The sequence below is a fragment of the Scomber japonicus genome, chromosome 21, assembly GCF_027409825.1.
Source record: "Scomber japonicus isolate fScoJap1 chromosome 21, fScoJap1.pri, whole genome shotgun sequence".
Taxonomy (NCBI): Eukaryota; Metazoa; Chordata; class Actinopteri; order Scombriformes; family Scombridae; genus Scomber; species Scomber japonicus.
The window spans coordinates 652,724-673,945 of NC_070598.1; the positions used below are offsets into that span (position 1 = coordinate 652,724).

The 21,222-nt window shown below is 40.2% G+C and overlaps 1 protein-coding gene across 1 annotated transcript in view; it reads right to left on the reverse strand.

The window, feature by feature from the left end:
- LOC128382757 (uncharacterized) overlaps positions 1-21,222 on the reverse strand; it is a 371,423-nt gene that overhangs the window by 39,284 nt on the left and 310,917 nt on the right. The window contains exons 15-18 of the mRNA XM_053342769.1: positions 10,772-11,054; positions 9,151-9,359; positions 2,071-2,403; positions 1,822-1,900 (exon numbers count right to left, since the gene is read on the reverse strand). Of these exons, the coding sequence (XP_053198744.1) occupies positions 1,822-1,900; positions 2,071-2,403; positions 9,151-9,359; positions 10,772-11,054 (904 nt within the window). The remainder of the gene's footprint in view (positions 1-1,821; positions 1,901-2,070; positions 2,404-9,150; positions 9,360-10,771; positions 11,055-21,222) is intronic.

Genomic DNA, 21,222 nt, shown 5'->3' on the forward strand with positions numbered 1-21,222 from the left:
AACCAGGAAAACAACAACACCTCAAACTCTGTCATTTCAGATTTTACTTTAATCAACTAAACAATCAATGAGAAATAATAATCAGATTGATCAATAATGACAGTAATCATTATTTACAGTCCTGATATTAACACTCACCTGGTTCAGACTCGCTGTTTCTTCTTTCTGCTCCGATGAATGAAAATGACGTCAGTCTGAATACTTTCAACTTTAACTTCTGTTTGCTCCTCCCACCTTCGTCTTTACTGTGTGTGTGTGTGTGTGTGGGGGGGGGGGGGGGAGGGGGGGGGGGTTGTATGTGTGTGTGTGCTGCTGCTGTTTGCTCATTAATTCACATTGACTCACTTCCCTTCATGAGACTAATAAAGGATTCTTTTGTTTTACAAGGCTGCTAATAATGAACCCACCTTAAGGCCTTCATTGTTTCATAGTATTAGAATCAACATGTATTTTAGACATTATTGTCATTTTTATTGACATTAAATACAAGAATGAATTATTATTATTTAATAATAATAATAATTCACATTAGTTTTAACTGGATATGATCATTGTTGTACTTTGTTTTTATTGTGTGTGTGTGTGTGTGGGGGGGTTAATTGTTTTAAGTTTCTCAAATTACATGTTTTTTCTGTTTTATGTAAAGCACATTGAGTTGCCATTGTGTATGAAATGCGCTATATAAATAAAACTGCCTTGCCTTGCCTTTCCATAATGACATTATGATTGTAATTGATAGCAGTTCCTCTCAGTGCTACTGACTGTCTCCAGTTCAGATTGAGATCATTCTCCACAGAGAGGACAGGACGAGTCTCCTGATGAACCTTTGAACAGTTGTTAAAATCATAAAGATAAAACACGCTGTGCTTAATGTTTGTGACGGAGGTGAAACGCCGGGTTAATCTCAGTCAGCACATCAGGCTAAATATATTTAACATAATACCATGTATTAGTTTAAAAACAATGAATTAAAACATGTTTTAAAGAGTCCAAGCCTGGAGATGATGCTGTCCAGGTTTCAGTTTAAAGCAGCTTCTCTTCTTGTACGTGGAACCAGACACAACGTGTCCAGGTGATAAATGAGAGTCTAAAGGTCACATCACAAGCACGATAGTTCACAGTAATAATCAATAAGCAATAATAATAAACTGTACACACGCTGAGCTTAATGTTTAACATAACTTGACTCCCAGCTAACCAAACCTATTAAGTGTATTCAGCCAACAGCTCACAGCTAATGAAGCTAACTAAAACCATCATCTTAGTCAGTGTAGGCGGCTAACAGCTAAGATAGCACAACAACACTGAACCAGAGACTATGTGAAGCTGCAGTTAACATGGTTTGAACCAAAAAGTAATCTTTCATTCATTCATGAGTTCACTTCCTGTTTGGACAGGAAACAACATCAATATTCATGGAAGCACAAAGCTCTCTAAATGCTATTTCACTGATTCACAATGTGCAGAGTTTAAAATCCAACTCATGTACTGATTGTTTGATAAAGTGATTTAAAACTATTAGATGAGAATGTTAATCCTGAATTTATTAAAGTAGAACGTTTGAATGTCATAAACTTATAGGAAAATGTTCATGGACAAAACTTCTTTACTGCTGTCATTTGGAGAAAAGCCAGAAAATCATAGTAACAACCAGAAGTAGTTTTATTTTTTAATAACACTACGAGAGATCAGCGTCTCAGAAGACAAGATTCACTCTGGAGAAACGAGAACACAAAACACAAGATTTCATTTTTTCATTTTTTTTTAGATTTTATACTGTTTGTGTTGATTGTTTCATATTTGTGTCTTGTTGTGTATCACCTGGCTGAAGGTAAGTGAAGGACCTGTGACCTTTGACCTCGGTTCTGTTAGCTTCCAACAGCGCCACCTTCTGGTCGAGCTGCAGAAATCAGATGAAATCCAGAGCTGAGATGAACTCTGATGAATGTGTAGCTGACAGTTAAAATGTTGAAATGAATGTTTAAGGAACCATTAAAGACAGAAACAGTCACCGCAGCAGCAGCAGATGTAGATTGATGTGCAGCTCATGCTCTGGTCACATGATCCTACAGACATCAGCTGGTTCATGCTCTGGTCACATGATCCTACAGACATCGGCTGGTTCATGCTCTGGTCACATGATCCTACAGACATCAGCTGGTTCATGCTCTGGTCACATGATCCTACAGACATCAGCTGGTTCATGCTGTGGTCACATGATCCTACAGACATCAGCTGGTTCATGCTCTGGTCACATGATCCTACAGACATCAGCTGGTTCATGCTCTGGTCACATGATCCTACAGACATCAGCTGGTTCATGCTCTGGTCACATGATCCTACAGACATCAGCTGGTTCATGCTCTGGTCACATGATCCTACAGACATCGGCTGGTTCATGCTCTGGTCACATGATCCTACAGACATCAGCTGGTTCAGGAAATGATTGAACCTTTTTAAAACGGTGGCTGCTTTTAAAGTCTTCCAGTGAGCTCAGAGCTGAGAGACACAGACAGAGCACTGAAGTCTTCTACTTTAAAATCACTCCCAGCTAAACTTTCCTTCCTTCCTCCCTTCCTTCCTTCTTTCCTCCCTCCCTCCTACCTTCATTCCTTCCTCCCTTCCTTCCTTCCTCTCTACAATAGTCAGTAACACTATCAGGAATGGAGCTCCTCCCCCCTACCTTCCTCTCTTTCTTCTTCTCTCCTTCTTTCCTCCCTCCCTCCTACCTTCATTCCTTACTTACTTCTTTCCTCCATCCTTCCTTCCACCCTTCCTTATTTCCTCTCCTCCCTTCCTTCCTTCCGTCCTCCATCCCCCTTTTTTCCTTCTGTCGTTCCTTCCTTTCTCTCTCTCTCCTTCCTCCCTCCCTCCCTGCCTTCTTTCCTCGTCTTTGGCTCTCTGTGAACTCGATGCTGTGGTGAAGTAAGAGGTCAAAGGTCACCGGTCTTCTTCACATTCACCTTCTGACCTTTCCTTTCTCTTTCACCCTCAACCTGGACCAAAACCGGGTCAGTTCAGAAACTCACTTCATCCAAACACACACTCACACACACAGTCACACAGTCACACACACACAGTCTCACACACACACACACACACACCTGAACTATTTTTTTTTTAATGATTTTTTTACTCGTGTGTTTTTGTCCCTTCTGTGATGCCATACATGTAACAGTGAATGTCTATGATGCTGCTGCTGCTGACGATGATGATGATGATGAAGATGATGATGATGATGATGATGATGATGATGATGATGATTCAGACTCAAAGATGAATATATTTCTGTATATTCCTTTTTATTGTTAATTATTCTTTCAGTGTGTGAAACACAGGAAGTCATAAACCACCGATCACCTCAATACACCAGAAATACCTCAGAAGACTTTTCTACGTGTTCAACTTTCTGTTTCTAGGTTTTATTAGTTGCTATGACGACTTGTAGTTACATAATATTTTATTGTGACTTTTTTAATGTTTTTATTTGGAGTTTTTTGATTAGAGAGATTTTTGTTGGTTTGTTTGTTTTTTTAAATAAAATCTCCAAAAAACTGAAGAATAAATGTTACCAGGTTACTACGAGACTGGAACCTCGACGCTGTAAATAGTTCAAGTGGTTTTTTTGTCTGTTTTTAACCCTTTAAAGGAAAGGAAAGGAGGAAGGAAAGGAGGGAGGAAGGGAGGAGGGAAGGAAAGGAGGGAGGGAGGAGGGATGGAAGGAAAGGAGGGAGGGAGGAAGAAGGAAGGAAAGGAGGGAGGGAGGAGGGATGGAAGGAAAGGAGGGAAGGAAAGGAAGGAGGGAGGAGGGATGGAAGGAAAGGAGGGAAGGAAAGGAAGGAGGGAAGGAAAGAAGGAACATACAGAGTTAAAGACTAAACTGAACTGCCGATATCATAAAACCACCTGGACTGGGCTGGACTACATCTTTCCTTCACTTAACTCCTCTCCTTCTTTTTCTACCTCCTTTCATTTCCAGGTCTTTTAGCTTTTCTTAGTCAAGCCGAGTAGAGCTAGAAGTGTATAATGGAAAAGCAGCTTTAGTCTCCTTATCTGGAGGCTGGACCCAGGGGCCCCTCAGGCACTGACACTCATGCTCATTGATAGTTTCTCCCTCACAGTGCGTTGGAGCCAGATAACCAATCGGTACTTGCCAAATGGAATTGACAAATAAAACATGAATTACTTTCCTGGAAACAACTTTGATTTTCTTGTGATTGGATAACGCTGCTGTCCAGTGGAAACCTTATAACTCCATATTTCGTACTATAACTAGAAACATTAAAAGAATGGGTCAAACCTTGTGTCGTATTTCTGTGGAGCCCAACATCATCGAGGGCCCCTTTCTACTCAAGGGCCCCTGGACTCTTACCCAGACTGCCTCATCTTTACACTTGTGTCCTTTCTTGTCTTCTCGTCTCTTTTTTTGCTTCCACGTCTTTTATCGTCTCTCTTCTGCTCCTCTACTCTCGTCTTCCAATCCCATCGAGTTATTCCTCCTTTCTTACGTCTGCACTTCTCTACTCTCCTTCCTCTTCTGTCCCTCTCAGCTTTCATCTCACTGACCCTTCCTTCTTCCTTCAGCTTCCTCCTTCAGGTCTCTTCTGTCTTTTCTTTGAATGTAAAAGCTCACCTTTCGCTAAATAGAATACTTGATTTTAAAAAAAGAAGCTAAATCTGGCCTACTGTATTTATTTGGATTGTTTTTACCTTTATCCCAGGTTGATCCCATGTGACACTTAACTTTCTCAGACGATGCTGAGCTGCTGTTTTATGTCAGGATGCAAAAACTAATTAAGTGACTGACAATACAACAGCAGAGGGACTCAGATCCAGGTGTTTCCAGGTGTTTCCAGGTGTTTGTCAGGAACATATTACCTCATTAGAGCCACATGTGTGAGGAAGATGACAGTAATCGGTGACGGTGGAGAGACTCGGGCAACATTATCATTCAGGAGGTTTTTTTGGTGATGAGAAACACGGGGTTATTTCACATGAACGGATTAGTGACCAAGATCCTCAACAAATGTTTAAAAATGTAGTTTACATTAAAGTTGAAAAGGATACAGATATTTGTCACAGTGTGAGGGGTATTTAGAGATCAGACATACAGTTAGCATTGTTAGCATTGTTAGCATGCCACAGTGAAACCAGTGCAGAGTCTGGCCTAAACAAAGAAAGGGGGACTAGTCTGTTGAATGCTAACAATGCTAAAGTGCCAAAAAAGTCAATATTTCCCGTCATAATGTGACATCCAACCTGAGGCAGAATAAAACAAATCATTTCCTCCCCCGTTAACTGCTGTACAATTACTTTCTCTCAGAGTTAACTCGTACTGTTAGCATTAAGTTGGCTAACATATCGCACTTTTATAGTGAACTCTCTAAACAATAACTGACCTTAGTAACTTTCTCACAGTAGGCTTCATGTTGTGTTTAAATTGTGAGAGAAGCTAAACTAGCAGCACCTCCGGGCTGTCGTCCTCCTGGTCAACTTCACCGTTATACAGTCTGGTTAGGTTTAGTTTGTTAAAGGTTAGAGAAACGCGCTGTGGTGTTAAAGTTACTACTTCCTACAAGTTAGGCTTCTTTCATCGTCATGGCAACAACAGTAATAATAACCACCGGGGTTAAAGGTTAGGGGAGGATCGTAGTTAAAGTCCACTGTTGGATTAATGCCTCCATGCTTCCATATTAGCAGCCAGTCAAGTGCCTGTAAGGAGATATCAAGATGTTTGTAGTGGTAGTAAACATGGGCCTTAGTCAGTGGCAGGAGGACATGTGAACAGATGTGTATTGTTTGGTTCATATTAACAGAAACCTGTGAGAAGTGTTTGTCTTCCACAGGTTATAATCTGCACTATGAACCTCTTCACTTCCTCTTTCTCTTTTTCTTTTGATTTGTTTTCTGACTGAAGAGAAAAACACTTTGGAGATCATAAACTAGTTCTGTGATATTTGCTTAAATAGTTGAAAGTTCACAGATGAATGAGTGACTTGATATCACTGTTACAAGGTTAATGCTTCTATTAAATGCTAACTTCTAGTTCCACTTTCCAAAGAAGAGGTGGGAGACTCTCAGAGGAAAGAAAACACAACATGTAAAATGTTTTTTTTCTTATTATTAAATATTTGGCAGACTAATGAATCAAATGAAGAGGTAACTGTGTGCATGATACATACACAGATGTTTCTTTAACAATCCAAACTCATTTAACTCCTTTCTTTCCTCCCCCCTACCTTCCTACCGTCCTCCCTTCTTTTTCTGTCCTTCCTCCCTTGCTCTTTTCCTTTCTCCAACCCTCCCTCCTTCCTTCATTCCTTCTTTCTTCTGTCCTTCATTCCTTCCTTCTTTCCTCCCTTCCTTCTCTTGTTCTTTCTTTCTTTTCCTTCCTTCCTTCCTCTGCCCTTCCTTTCCTTCCTTCCTCCCTCATTCCTTGTTTCCTTCCTCCCTCCCTCCTACCTTCCTTATTTCCTCCGTCCTTACTTCCTTTCCTTTCTCCCTTTCTTCTTCCTTTCCTCCCTCTTTCCTTCCTTCTTCCTCCCTTCCTTAACTCGAGGACAACAGGAGGGTTAAGATCTGATTCAGGGTTTTGATTGGCCTGAGGAGTCACTAGGGGTTTCCCAGGCATGTTGTCAGGGGTCAGTGTGAACATGTTGCTGCTGTTTCTCAACCTGGGATGAATGCAGGAGGAGTCACATGACTCTTTCCTCCCATCCTGCCCTGAGCAAACCAGGTGTGTAAAGATGGCGACTTCCCATTTTAGACCATATCCTGCCTCAGATTGCTGAGCAGTGTTCATAATAAATAATCAGTTTAGAGAGAAATGCTTCAAATAGTGAAGTGGTATAAATCATCTGCAGTTCTTTCATAAACCTGTCTGAACTCATTCTGTTGGCCTTTTAGTACAAATCTGTTCATCAATAACAGCTCTGGATCTCTTAATAGTTGATCAGTAAAATCTCTATATGATCTCTAATAACTAATAATGATGAGAGAACCAGAGTGTTGTCTCAGTCCTCTCTATGATTACATGTTTAGTTTGAGACTTTGAAAGATGAATGTCAATGATTAATGCTAGATTTCATTATTTAAACTGCTAACTGTAGATTTATTACATCAACACTGAAACACAGCTGTTAGCGTTTAGTTTCATGGATTTGACTTTTTAACTGACTCAACCACCAAAACAACAGACGAGCGCTTTAATAATTAGATCCATACTTCATAAAGTTATTAGTTATTATTGGATGCTCGATCACAATGACACAAAATAAAAGAAAGTATCAGTTCAGTTCAGTTTATTGTCATACAGAGCAAAGCAATGTTCAATGAAATTAGTATCATTGAATCAGTTCATCTGTTGGACTGAACAAGTGTGGGAAAAGCAGTTTGTGTAACGGCTCAGAAGGTAGGGAACCCAAAAGCACCACAGGAAGATATTTCAGAGTCCACAGATATTTAATAGGAGTCAAAACCAGGCAGACAGACAAGTCCAAGGGAGCAGGCAAAAACCCAAAAACTGGGAACCGGGCAAGACGGGCAGTGATTGAGCAGTGAGGCAATGAGGACACAGGAACATAAATTCAAAAGAATAGGGTTTTATTTACCCCAAAAATGAAATCTTAACATATATATAGTGGCTTAGCCAAACCAAATAATACACAGAGGGGAAACCAAAATGGACGCCAACTACAACTAAATACAAAACAACCTAACTAAACCCCAAATCCCCCCATGGCACAGCAGGAAGTAGTCCAGCCTGATGAGCTTGGCCCAAGATTTAAGAGTGCTCCACCCTTAGCCCCGCCTTTTGGTCCACCAGGAAGAGGCCTCTCACAATCACGGTAACTCAAACAAAAGAAAGAAATTATTAATACAACAGAAAATTCTACAGAAGGTTCAAAATAAAAATAATAATTGTTTGGTGTGGCTGGCTGCAAAATAAATCTAGTGGATGTTTTTATCATTTATATTTGAGTCACGTTGCTGCTTCTTTAGTTTGTTTGATACTTCCTGTTGGACTTAGGGTATGGGTCCAAATGGCGTTTTTGTGCGTCTGGAGATGATACATAAACCTACCGAATTTCATTCTTCTATGTCAATCGGGAAGGCGGAGGTTCAATTTTGAAATATTCAAGGGGGCGCTACTGAGCCGTTTAGTCACGCCCATCCCATTGAAGTATATAGGATGTTTAATGAACCCACTCCAGACGTGTGTGTTGAGTTTCGTTACTGTGGAGGCATCCTTTGCCCCTGAAAACTGTAATCGTATTTTCATGGCGTTGAATGTGTTGTCATGGCAACAGTATTTGATGATGGGTCACAAGTTACAGAATGTAGCATCACCAAGGTGTTATGTCTGAGCTGAGTCAATTTCAGGAGTAAATACTTAAGATTATGGGAGTAATTAGTGAAAGACTGAAGCAAGTGACTTCCTGTTGCCAGTAGGTGGCGCTATGACTGTCACTAAATATGAGACTGTACATGTGTTCAGACCGGGACACTGAACAAGCATATTAAATTTGGTTAGCAAGTTATGAGGGTTTGAAATTTCATGGCGAAGCATCGAAATTCGCCGCGTCACCACGGCAACCAGGAATGACAGGGGAAAAAGCTTTTGATAACTTCTCATCTCCAATGTCTCAAGATGATTCTGTGTGAATTTGAAGTGGATGGGATGAAATCTCTAGGACTAGTTCGTTCAAATATGATGCCACAATCGGCATTAAAATCAATACTTTGATTCAAAATGGCCGACTTCCTGTTGGTGCGTCTTGACATGATGAACATGTGTACCGAGTTTCGTTTCTCTATGTCAATCTGTGGCGAGGGGCTCGATTTTATTGATTTTGTAGGGGGCGCTAGAGAGCCATTTTGCCACGCCCATTTATGCAAACCATAAAATATCAAAATTTTCGGGGCAAAAAGGAGAATAATAATAATCTTGACAGATACAATAGGGCTTCGCGCTGGTCAGTGAGTTTAAGGTTCTTACTAAATGTTAAACAACAGAAACACCTGAGAGCAGAAGATGTGTTGGTGTGAGCCGTTCTGCTACTGTAGTTTCAGGTCTCTTGAAAGAACTGGATCCACCTCACAGAGAGCAGCGATCAGAGCTGAACTGGCTTCTGCTCCTTTTTTTCGCACCATGTCGATCAACGCTCCTGCTTTCTTTGCTCTGTTTGGGTTTTCAGCAAACTCCATTTCACCATCATTAATGATCTCTAGCTCCAGGAGTTTACCCAGCAGCATGTTTAGATTAGGTTCAGTGACTCTTGCAATGAGCTGTAGCCGAACAGACTTCAGCTTTTCATCTGCTGAGACACTTGGGGTCACTGCTGGACCAGCACCAGGACCTGGAAGATGAAGAAGTACCAGAGTTTAATAACCAGCTGAGAGTTCGTAGAGGAGACAAGAACAGAACCAAAACAAAAATGCTTCAAGATTTAAACTGCAGTATCTCTGATTCAGAGCTGAAACTAATGATTATTTTCATTATTGATTATTTTCTCTCTGATTGTCTATAAATGCCTCAAAGCACTAATCCTAGTCTTTGGTTGAGATCTGCAAATGTCTTGTTTTGTCCAAAACTCAAAAATGAGTTTACAATGATAGAGAAAAGATAAAAGCAGTAAATCTAAGAAGCAGAATATGTAATGTTTGACTTTTCTGATTGAAAGGATGATTAATTTTCTGTCCATCATCTCTTCATGAAGTGACTGCTGGTTTCAGCTCTATGTTGTTATGTGTTGTTGGAACTTGTGTTTATGGTGTAAAATATGAATTATCTTCATGAAGCCACTGTCACAGACAACTTGATGTTTTATTCAATATGACTGTTTATGAAATAAATGTGCAGTAGTTGTGATGTTTCTCCCTGATGCTGCAGCTTCTTTGTTCATCAGTGATGTTCTGACTCCATCTAGTGGCTGAAACAAAGAACAACACTCTGACCTGCTGACAGTCTGTCCTTTGTTTTTAATGCTGTTACACATTGTTTTATTTCAACCTCTTCTTCCTCTCCTCATTTAACATCAGGCCATCATCATCCTCTCTTTGTGTATGTTCAGAATAAATTGATGTAAATGTGTCAGATGTTCAGAGCAGCTCTGAACAACATCAGCAGTCTGTATGTTACTTTGTGATTTACTCTCATAAACTTCTCTGAGCTCAGGGAGAAAAGTCCAGATGTTGTTTTTAGTCATGTTAGCAGCTTTATGGGTGATAATGTCAGTCTGTCTGTTGATTGGTCCAGACTGAAATGTCTATACAAGTGGTCCTCAAATCTTTCCTCTAGTGGTTTATTGAAGGTACCCAAGAAATCCATCGTACATCTCATATTTCTACGCATATCAGACGTCATCAGCCAGAACATAAACATTTCCTGACATTATAAGCCTTTTGAACACAATGGTCTATCTTTCACACAACCACTTTTCTTTCCTGACTTTACTCTAAATGATGTAAGACTGGAACAAGATGGAAACAACATATTTAGGATTTTATCTGAAGGACAGTTGATCAAGAAGAAGAAGAAGAACACACACTTCCTGTTTCACTGAGTCACTCTACCTCTGCTCCAAAAGCTGCAGCATGAAAACACAGAGGGACTCATGAATGACCCTTTAGGATTACAGGCCTCAGTAATGTCTGTCATTAAATCTAAAATCATATGTAGTCGTCTGTAAGACTGAATTAAACATGTCAAACTGATATGATGAGATATAAAAACATTATGATGTCATGTTTGTCTCTTCCTGTGACTGACCTGCTGATCCTGAGCTGATGTTTGGCAACTTCTTGACCAGATCATTCCTGCTGATCTTCTTTAAAACACTCTTCATCACCTCCACAGCTCCAGCTAGTTCATATTTCTGCACCATCAGATCCACAACGTTTCGCATCTTTGCGTCCTCCAGCTTGCCCTCTTTGATGGGTTCGATGTCGCCCAACTTTTCATTCTTCAGGTACCATTTGAAGTTGTCAAAGTCATCCTTTCTTAAATCCTCCAGAAGCTTGATGAGGTCTGAGGTCTCTGTCATGTTGTCTCTCTGGTGAAATCAGAGAACATTGAAGGACAGTTATACAACCATTATGTTTCTGTCTGTTGGTGTTTCTACTGGATCTGACTGACTGAATAAAAGGTCAGCTGATCTGCTGTCATTTAACTCTCAGAGAAACTCAAGAAGATCTTCAGTAAAATGTTTCACAAGTCTACTCAGTAGCTGTTCTGGAGCTTTCTATCGGGTCACATGGTCTTCCTCTGCAGGTGGAGTTTAAACAGTTGTCATGGAAATGTAGTTTTAAATATAAAATTATAAATTAATGCTAAAAGAGACGATCTCAGGTTCAGTTAGTCTTCTGATTTCAACTCTAACCTGTTGAATGTGACACTGCTGTGAACTTTTGACCCTGAATGCATGAACAAGAGTTGTGTCTTAAAAGTTAAATGACTGTTGATCCATCTGCTGAATGCAAAACTGTCAAGGAAGACGTTTAATAAATGATCTATAAGCATGAAACTTCCCTAAAAACAGTGAAAGTGAAACTCAATGACTGCTGTAAAGTGTTACGCCCTCATCCTGTCTGTCTCTAGTTATAATAAATCATGTTGTAGTCCTGACGAATGAAGAACTGCAGGAAGAAACAGTTCATGTGTTTGTGTCAGTAATGGACCTTTAGTTTCTAACAATGCATGAAAGCAACAGAGAGACTTTAAGCAGAATGAAACAGAACTAAATACATGTGTGTAGAACAATACTTGAGTCTGACTGCTCCTCTAACTCTTCACATGACTTTAACTACAACCATGATCTTTAAAGTCATCACTGAGTTCAACTTTGTTTAAATCTAACAAACAAACTTCAGATAAACATCAGTGTAGTTTATAACTGTGACTTCTCAGCAGTGTCACACAACCAGGAAATGAGACACAGGAAATGTAATGGAAAGACCTCAAACAAACAAACCACCTTTTTCTGACACGATAATCAACTAAAAAACTGAACGTGAGAAATAATCACCAGACTGATCAACAGACAGTAATCATTATTTGCAGCCCTGATATTAACACTCACCTAGTTCAGACTCGCTGTTGACTTCCTTCTGCACCGCTGACTCTGAAATAGTGTTCGACTTCAAACTTCACTTCCTCTGTTTGCTCCTCCCAACTCAAGCTTCCCATTTATAGTAAGTCAGATGGGTGTGTGAGAGAAAGAGAGAGAAAAAGGAAATGTTGATAACGACTAAGAACAATCCCACGTCAGCAGACCATAATAAACAGTCTGTCACTATGTGCATGGCTGACTGTTTCTTCATCATTTTATATTCCAAGTATTTATTAAATATAGTTTTTGATTACCACATATCATCATTTTCATCTCTCCTTTTTTACTTTAACAATAAAAATAGTTTTTATATTACTGCATCAAGTTTACATTGAATAGATTAAATATGCATGAACATGGTCTCGTGTTAAATAGACAGATGTAATTACTCTTAGAATATCATTACATTAGTAGAGAATAAACAGCAGGATAACAGAGAGAGGGTCGTGTGTGTGTGTTTGTAGTTTATGTGAGAACAATGTAAAGAACTCCTTTAATGCACAGTCCTGCAACAGGTGCATGGTGTCTGTTAAATATTAACTGAGACTCATTTATTGGTTATCGCTCTTTGTGGCAGCAGAGGATCAATAAACTCAGCGTTCAAAGTTCTGCTGTTTGTGTCAGAAATGAACCTTTAGTTTCTAATGCATTAAAACCACAAAGAGAACCTGTGAGCAGCATGAAGTGGTCTGATGGTAAAGTCACAACATGCACAGATCAGACACTCCTCCTGCAGATTCATGAGATTCCTGTTTTACAAGCAGAAACTCGCCTGTCAGGTTGTGTTCAGCTGCTCTGTTCAAAGTCCTGCAGGTATCTGTCCTGAATGAGTCAGAGCAGCACTGACACTCACATTTATCACATAATTACCCTCAACCACATCAACACAGGGAACACTTTTTCCTTTGGATTCTTTGTCTTCATATTTCTGTACAGCAGCTGATCTTCTTTTAATCCCAAACAGCATGGCTCAAACTAAAACTACTTTTATACTTTCATCAGAATGTCTCATTTAGCTGCTGGAAGTTTATTTTACTTTATTTTCTGACTGTAAAAATAAGACATCAGAGTCAGAACTGAGTCACAGCTGATCAAACCCTAACGAGGAGCTTCTTCAAGTATCAGAACTACAGTGGAAACTAGTCCTGCATTCAAAATGTTACTTCAGATAAAAAACAGTCGGATTCAAAGTCATGAAAAGTAAAAATACTCATAATGCAGAACGGAGTTTTATTATTACCAACCATTCACATTATATTACCTGATCACATATTTAGTTATAACATTTAAATCTGAGTCACACACACACACACACACACACACACACACACACACACACACACACACACACACACACACACACAGATTCAGTTCCAAACACATAAATACTGAAGTTCTGAATTGTGGGTTTTTGGCAAACGGGTTTTCATTATCTTTGTTCAGCATTTGTTGGGTGGGCCTAAAAAGCCTCCCCCTCACCCCCACCCCTCCCCCAAACACACACACGCACAGACACACACACACACACACACACACACACACACACACACACACACACACACGAACAGACACACACACACACACACACACACACACACACACACACACACACACACACCCAGCTGGTCTTACCTGTCAGGTAGAGATTGAACCACCGGCTGCAGTTTCAGTGAAAGTTAATGTTTGTTAGAAGTGAGAAGTGATTCATTCATTTACTGTTAAACACACTTCAATTAAAGGTGATCGTTCAAACTGTGGAAATACTTTACTTCTGTCCACTTTCTATTAAATGTGTTTTACAATCATTTAATAACTGTGTGTCTGTGTGTGTGTGTGTGTGTGTGTGTGTGTCTCTGTCTGTGTGTGTCTGTGTGCGTGTGTGTGTCTCTGGTCTGTGTGTGTGTGTGTCTCTCTCTGTGTGTGTGTATGTCTGTGTGTGTGTGTGTGTGTGTGTGTGTGTGTGTGTGTGTGTGTGTGTGTGTGTGTGTGTGTGTGTGTGTGTGTGTGTGGGTGTGTGTGTGTGTGAAATAAAACAATTGTCTAAAAGTTGTGTATTAATAAATTATAAAACAGAGACATATATCTTGTAGGAGTGGGACGATCGCAATTCGTTTCCTTCTTAAAAAACAAACAAGTTGAATCATACATTTCTAGAGATGATAAACCATGAATGACATAAACAACGTACATCAGTCTGTGTCAGTCAGTCCAGCAGACATTTATTCTAACTGAGACAAAAAGAGGTATAACATGTACAGCATGTTTTAAAGTTTACAATAATAATAATTAATGAATTGAGATGTCTTCCTTCTCTCCAATCAAATATATCTGGCTGAGCTCCAGTAACTACATACAGTTATGAGTCCATGTTCATTTGAGCTGATCATGAGACGAACATGCACATGTTAACAGATGAAACTGGAAGTAGCTTTTGGGTGAAGTGCGGCCGTGGCTCAGAGGTAGAGCGGTTGTCCTCCAACTGGAAGATTGATGGTTCAATACCTCCTCCAGTCCATGTGTTGATGTGTCCTTGGGCAAGACACTTAACCCCAAAATTGTGAAAATGTGAATATTAAATTCCCCTGATGAGCAGGTTGGCACCCTGCGTGGTAGCTCCTGCCATCAGTGTGTGAATGGGTGAATGACCTGTGATGTAAAGCGCTTTGAGTGGTTGCAAAGACTAGAAAGGTGCTATATATATATATATATATATATATATATATATATATATATAAGTACAGTCCATTTACCATGAAGTAAACCTTTAAAACTATAAGTAATTAATATTTGGGTGGAATGAATCCCGAAGCTGCAGGAACAGTATTGCTGAGTGTGCATCTGCAGCTCACTGAAAGACAAACAACAAACCTCAGGAAGAAATGTACTCACCTCTACCTTCATGTGTGTCAGTGAGTCTCTGCTGCTCTGTGAGGTTCACAGAAGCTCAACTCTCTGTTTCTCTCTTAATAAACTGAGATCATCATTAACTGTCATTTCTGCTTCAGTGCGTGTGTTGTAGTTACACTGTTCGTCCAGCAGGGGGCGACTTTGACCTGTTAAATGTTTTCAATCTTTAGCTGAAGTTTGTATTTATCAGCACTGAGGTACTAGTACTATACTGTAGTACTGTTAGAGGTACTAGTACTTTACTGTAGTACAGTTAGAGGTACTAGTACTTTACTGTAGTACTGTTAGAGGTACTAGTACTTTACTGTAGTACAGTTAGAGGTACTAGTACTTTACTGTAGTACAGTTTGAGGTACTAGTACTATACTGTAGTACAGTTAGAGGTGCTAGTACTATACTGTAGTACTGTTAGAGGTACTAGTACTTTACTGTAGTACAGTTTGAGGTACTAGTACTATACTGTAGTACTGTTAGAGGTACTAGTACTTTACTGTAGTACAGTTTGAGGTACTAGTACTATACTGTAGTACTGTTAGAGGTACTAGTACTTTACTGTAGTACAGTTAGAGGTACTAGTACTTTACTGTAGTACAGTTTGAGGTACTAGTACTATACTGTAGTACTGTTAGAGGTACTAGTACTTTACTATAGTACAGTTAGAGGTACTAGTACTTTACTGTAGTACAGTTAGAGGTACTAGTACTATACTGTAGTACAGTTAGAGGTACTAGTACTATACTGTAGTACTGTTAGAGGTACTAGTACTTTACTGTAGTACAGTTAGAGGTACTAGTACTTTACTGTAGTACAGTTTGAGGTACTAGTACTATACTGTAGTACTGTTAGAGGTACTAGTACTTTACTGTAGTACAGTTAGAGGTACTAGTACTTTACTGTAGTACTGTTAGAGGTACTAGTACTTTACTGTAGTACTGTTAGAGGTACTAGTACTATACTGTAGTACTGTTAGAGGTACTAGTACTTTACTGTAGTACAGTTAGAGGTACTAGTACTTTACTGTAGTACAGTCTGAGGTACTAGTACTTTACTGTAGTACAGTTAGAGGTACTAGTACTTTACTGTAGTAGGCCTACAGTTAGAGGTACTAGTACTTTACTGTAGTACACTTAGAGGTACTAGTACTTTACTGTAGTACAGTTAGAGGTACTAGTACTTTATTGTAGTACAGTTAGAGGTACTAGTACTTTACTGTAGTACTGTTAGAGGTACTACTACTTTACTGTAATACAGTTAGAAGTACTAGTACTTCACTGTAGTACAGTTAGAGGTACTAGTACTTTACTGTAGTACACTTAGAGGTACTAGTACTCTACTGTAGTACAGTTTGAGGTACTAGTACTCTACTGTAGTATAGTTTGAGGTACTAGTACTTTACTGTAGTACAGTCTGAGGTACTAGTACTTTACTGTAGTACAGTCTGAGGTACTAGTACTTTACTGTAGTACAGTTAGAGGTACTAGTAGTTTACTGTAGTAGGCCTACAGTTAGAGGTACTAGTACTTTACTGTAGTACAGTTAGAGGTACTAGTACTTTATTGTAGTACAGTTAGAGGTACTAGTACTTTACTGTAGTACAGTTAGAGGTACTAGTACTTTACTGTAGTACAGTTTGAGGTACTAGTACTATACTGTAGTACAGTTAGAGGTACTAGTACTATACTGTAGTACTGTTAGAGGTACTAGTACTTTACTGTAGTACAGTTAGAGGTACTAGTACTTTACTGTAGTACAGTTTGAGGTACTAGTACTATACTGTAGTACTGTTAGAGGTACTAGTACTATACTGTAGTACAGTTAGAGGTACTAGTACTTTACTGTAGTACAGTTTGAGGTACTAGTACTATACTGTAGTACTGTTAGAGGTACTAGTACTTTACTGTAGTACAGTTAGAGGTACTAGTACTTTACTGTAGTACAGTTTGAGGTACTAGTACTATACTGTAGTACAGTTAGAGGTACTAGTACTATACTGTAGTACTGTTAGAGGTACTAGTACTTTACTGTAGTACTGTTAGAGGTACTAGTACTTTACTGTAGTACAGTTAGAGGTACTAGTACTTTACTGTAGTACTGTTAGAGGTACTAGTACTTTACTGTAGTAGGCCTACAGTTAGAGGTACTAGTACTTTACTGTAGTAGGCCTACAGTTAGAGGTACTAGTACTTTACTGTAGTACACTTAGAGGTACTAGTACTTTACTGTAGTACAGTTAGAGGTACTAGTACTTTATTGTAGTACAGTTAGAGGTACTAGTACTTTACTGTAGTACTGTTAGAGGTACTAGTACTTTACTGTAATACAGTTAGAAGTACTAGTACTTCACTGTAGTACAGTTAGAGGTACTAGTACTTTACTGTAGTACACTTAGAGGTACTAGTACTCTACTGTAGTACAGTTTGAGGTACTAGTACTCTACTGTAGTATAGTTTGAGGTACTAGTACTTTACTGTAGTACAGTCTGAGGTACTAGTACTTTACTGTAGTACAGTTAGAGGTACTAGTACTTTACTGTAGTAGGCCTACAGTTAGAGGTACTAGTACTTTACTGTAGTAGGCCTACAGTTAGAGGTACTAGTACTTTACTGTAGTACACTTAGAGGTACTAGTACTTTACTGTAGTACAGTTAGAGGTACTAGTACTTTATTGTAGTACACTTAGAGGTACTAGTACTTTACTGTAGTACAGTTAGAGGTACTAGTACTTTATTGTAGTACAGTTAGAGGTACTAGTACTTTACTGTAGTACTGTTAGAGGTACTAGTACTTTACTGTAATACAGTTAGAAGTACTAGTACTTCACTGTAGTACAGTTAGAGGTACTAGTACTTTACTGTAGTACACTTAGAGGTACTAGTACTCTACTGTAGTACAGTTTGAGGTACTAGTACTTTACTGTAGTACAGTCTGAGGTACTAGTACTTTACTGTAGTACAGTTAGAGGTACTAGTACTTTACTGTAGTAGGCCTACAGTTAGAGGTACTAGTACTTTACTGTAGTACACTTAGAGGTACTAGTACTTTACTGTAGTACAGTTAGAGGTACTAGTACTTTATTGTAGTACAGTTAGAGGTACTAGTACTTTACTGTAATACAGTTAGAAGTACTAGTACTTCACTGTAGTACAGTTAGAGGTACTAGTACTCTACTGTAGTACAGTTTGAGGTACTAGTACTCTACTGTAGTATAGTTTGAGGTACTAGTACTTTACTGTAGTACATTTATTTAACAGCTTTAGTTACTTGTCAGATGCAGATTTGACTCAATGATAATAAAACAAGCTTTTAAAATACAACATTGTTGGTTTAGAAGGTGAACAGGCATCCACAGTAGTAGTACAGTAGTAGTAGTACAGTAGTAGTAGTACAGTAGTAATAGTAGTAGTAGTAGTAGTAGTACAGTAGTTAGTAGTAGTACAGTAGTTAGTAGTAGTACAGTAGTAGTAGTAGTAGTAGTAGTACAGTAGTAGTAGTAGTACAGTAGGAGTAGTACAGTGGTAGTAGTAGTAGTAGTACAGTAGTAGTAGTAGTGGTAGTAGTAGTGGTAGTACAGTAGTAATAGTAGTAGTAGTAGTACAGTAGTAGTAGTAGTACAGTAGTTAGTAGTAGTACAGTAGTTAGTAGTAGTACAGTAGTAGTAGTAGTAGTAGTAGTACAGTAGTAGTAGTAGTACAGTAGGAGTAGTACAGTGGTAGTAGTAGTAGTAGTACAGTAGTAGTAGTAGTGGTAGTAGTAGTGGTAGTACAGTAGTAGTAGTAGTAGTAGTAGTACAGTAGTTGTCATAGTAACGGTGTTTCCTCTCCTCCGAGAGCGTGCGTTACGTCAAGCGTTGCGTCATGCGTACTCCCGTATCTGCTCCTGAGGATCCACCGGACTGTTCCCGGTTTAACGGATCCGCTGCTCGGTTACCTTCACCATAGACATCTTTATATGTCTATGACCTTCACTGTATAAGTGTCTACTGCTTCCTGTCTTAGTGTCTTAATGTCTGGGAGGCTGGGGGCGGGCTGGGACCGGGCTGGCTCTGGTTGTTCTGGTCCAGTCTGGTTCATTAACCAACACGTCAGATAAAGCGACGCTAGCAGTGAACAGCAGGGGGCGCTAACACCTTCACCTGTCTGCCGCGTGGAAGAAAAACTAACAAAGAAGAATGAGTCATTGGTTGAAGCAGGAAACGTGAGGAGAAAGGCGGGAAAAGTTAAAAGAAAAGAAAGATTAGTCTCTCCAGAGTGAAGCATCACAGAGCTGTTTGACTGCAGTAACAACAGCACCAGTACCAGTGAGACCAGTAACAGTACCAGTACCAGTAACAGTACCAGTGAAACCAGGACCAGTAACAGTACCAGTGAAACCAGGACCAGTAACAGTACCAGTGAGACCAGTACCAGTGAAACCAGTACCAGTGTAACCAGTACCAGTGAAACCAGTACCAGTGAAACCAGTGCCAGTGAGACCAGGACCAGTAAAACCAGGACCAGTGAAACCAGTACCAGTGAAACCAGTGCCAGTGAGACCAGTACCAGTGATGAGGATCAGGGTTTGGGTTTGGGTTTGTTCTGCTCATGATGAGGATCAGGGTTAGGGTTTGGATGAGGGTCAGGGTTTGGGTTGGTTCTGCTCATGATGAGGATCAGGGTTAGGGTTTGGGTTGGTTCTGCTCATGATGAGGATCAGGGTCAGGGTTTGGGTTGGTTCTGCTCATGATGAGGATCAGGGTCAGGGTTTGGGTTGGTTCTGCTCATGATGAGGATCAGGGTCAGGGTTTGGGTTGGTTCTGCTCATGATGAGGATCAGGGTCAGGGTTTGGGTTGGTTCTGCTCATGATGAGGATCAGGGTCAGGGTTTGGATGAGGATCAGGGTTAGGGTTTGGGTTGGTTCTGCTCATGATGAGGATCAGGGTTTGGGTTTGGGTTGGTTCTGCTCATGATGAGGATCAGGGTTAGGGTTTGGATGAGGATCAGGGTCAGGGTTTGGATGAGGTTCAGGGTTAGGGTTTGGATGAGGATCAGGGTTAGGGTTTGGGTTGGTTCTGCTCATGATGAGGATCAGGGTTAGGGTTTGGGTTGGTTCTGCTCATGATGAGGATCAGGGTTAGGGTTTGGGTTGGTTCTGCTCATGATGAGGGTCAGGGTCAGGGTTTGGGTTGGTTCTGCTCATGATGAGGATCAGGGTTAGGGTTTGGGTTGGTTCTGCTCATGATGAGGGTCAGGGTCAGGGTTTGGGTTGGTTCTGCTCATGATGAGGATCAGGGTTAGGGTTTGGGTTGGTTCTGCTCATGATGAGGATCAGGGTTAGGGTTTGGGTTGGTTCTGTTCATGATGAGGGTCAGGGTCAGGGTTTGGGTTGGTTCTGCTCATGATGAGGATCAGGGTCAGGGTTTGGGTTGGTTCTGCTCATGATGAGGATCAGGGTTTGGGTTGGTTCTGCTCATGATGAGGATCAGGGTCAGGGTTTGGGTTGGTGCTGTTAAATGTCACTGCTGCAGGTAGAAAGCTCCACAGCTAACCAGAAGTTTGGGGAGTTAAAACCTCACTGTCTCCCATCTGAGGAAGAGGAGGAGGAGGAGGAGGAAGAGGAGCTGCAGGAGGAGGAAGAAAAGGAGGAGGAGAGGAGCTGCAGGAGGAGGAGGAGGAGAAGGAGGAAGGAGGAGGAGGAAGAAGAGGAGGAGGAGGATGATGAGGAGGAGGAAGAGGAGGAGGAGGAGGAAGAAGAGGAGGAGGAGGAAGAGAAGGAGGAAGAGGAGCTGCAGGAGGAGGAGGAGGACGAGGAAGGAGGAGGAAGAGGAGGAGGAGGAGGAGGAAGAGAAGAAGGAGGAGGAGGAGACCCCTGAGACTCCACATACCTGTAAGTATCTACTGCTTTACATTAAAAGACAATCTCAGTGTTTTTAAACCTGATCAGCTGTTTAATAATGAAGACTTACTGATCAGCTGTTTAATAATGAAGACTTACTGATCAGCTGTTTAATAATGAAGACTTACTGATCAGCTGTTTAACTGAATAATGATATAAAATACACAGAAACTCTCCAAACTCAGACATGATGGAGTCAGGTGTGTCAGATATGATGATATGACTATAATAACTATCATAACTATCATAACTCTGCTGAAGCTCAACAGCTGATCAGAGACTTCACTCACTGAATGTCACAGTGCTGAGTCAGCGTTTCTTCATCTGATTCTC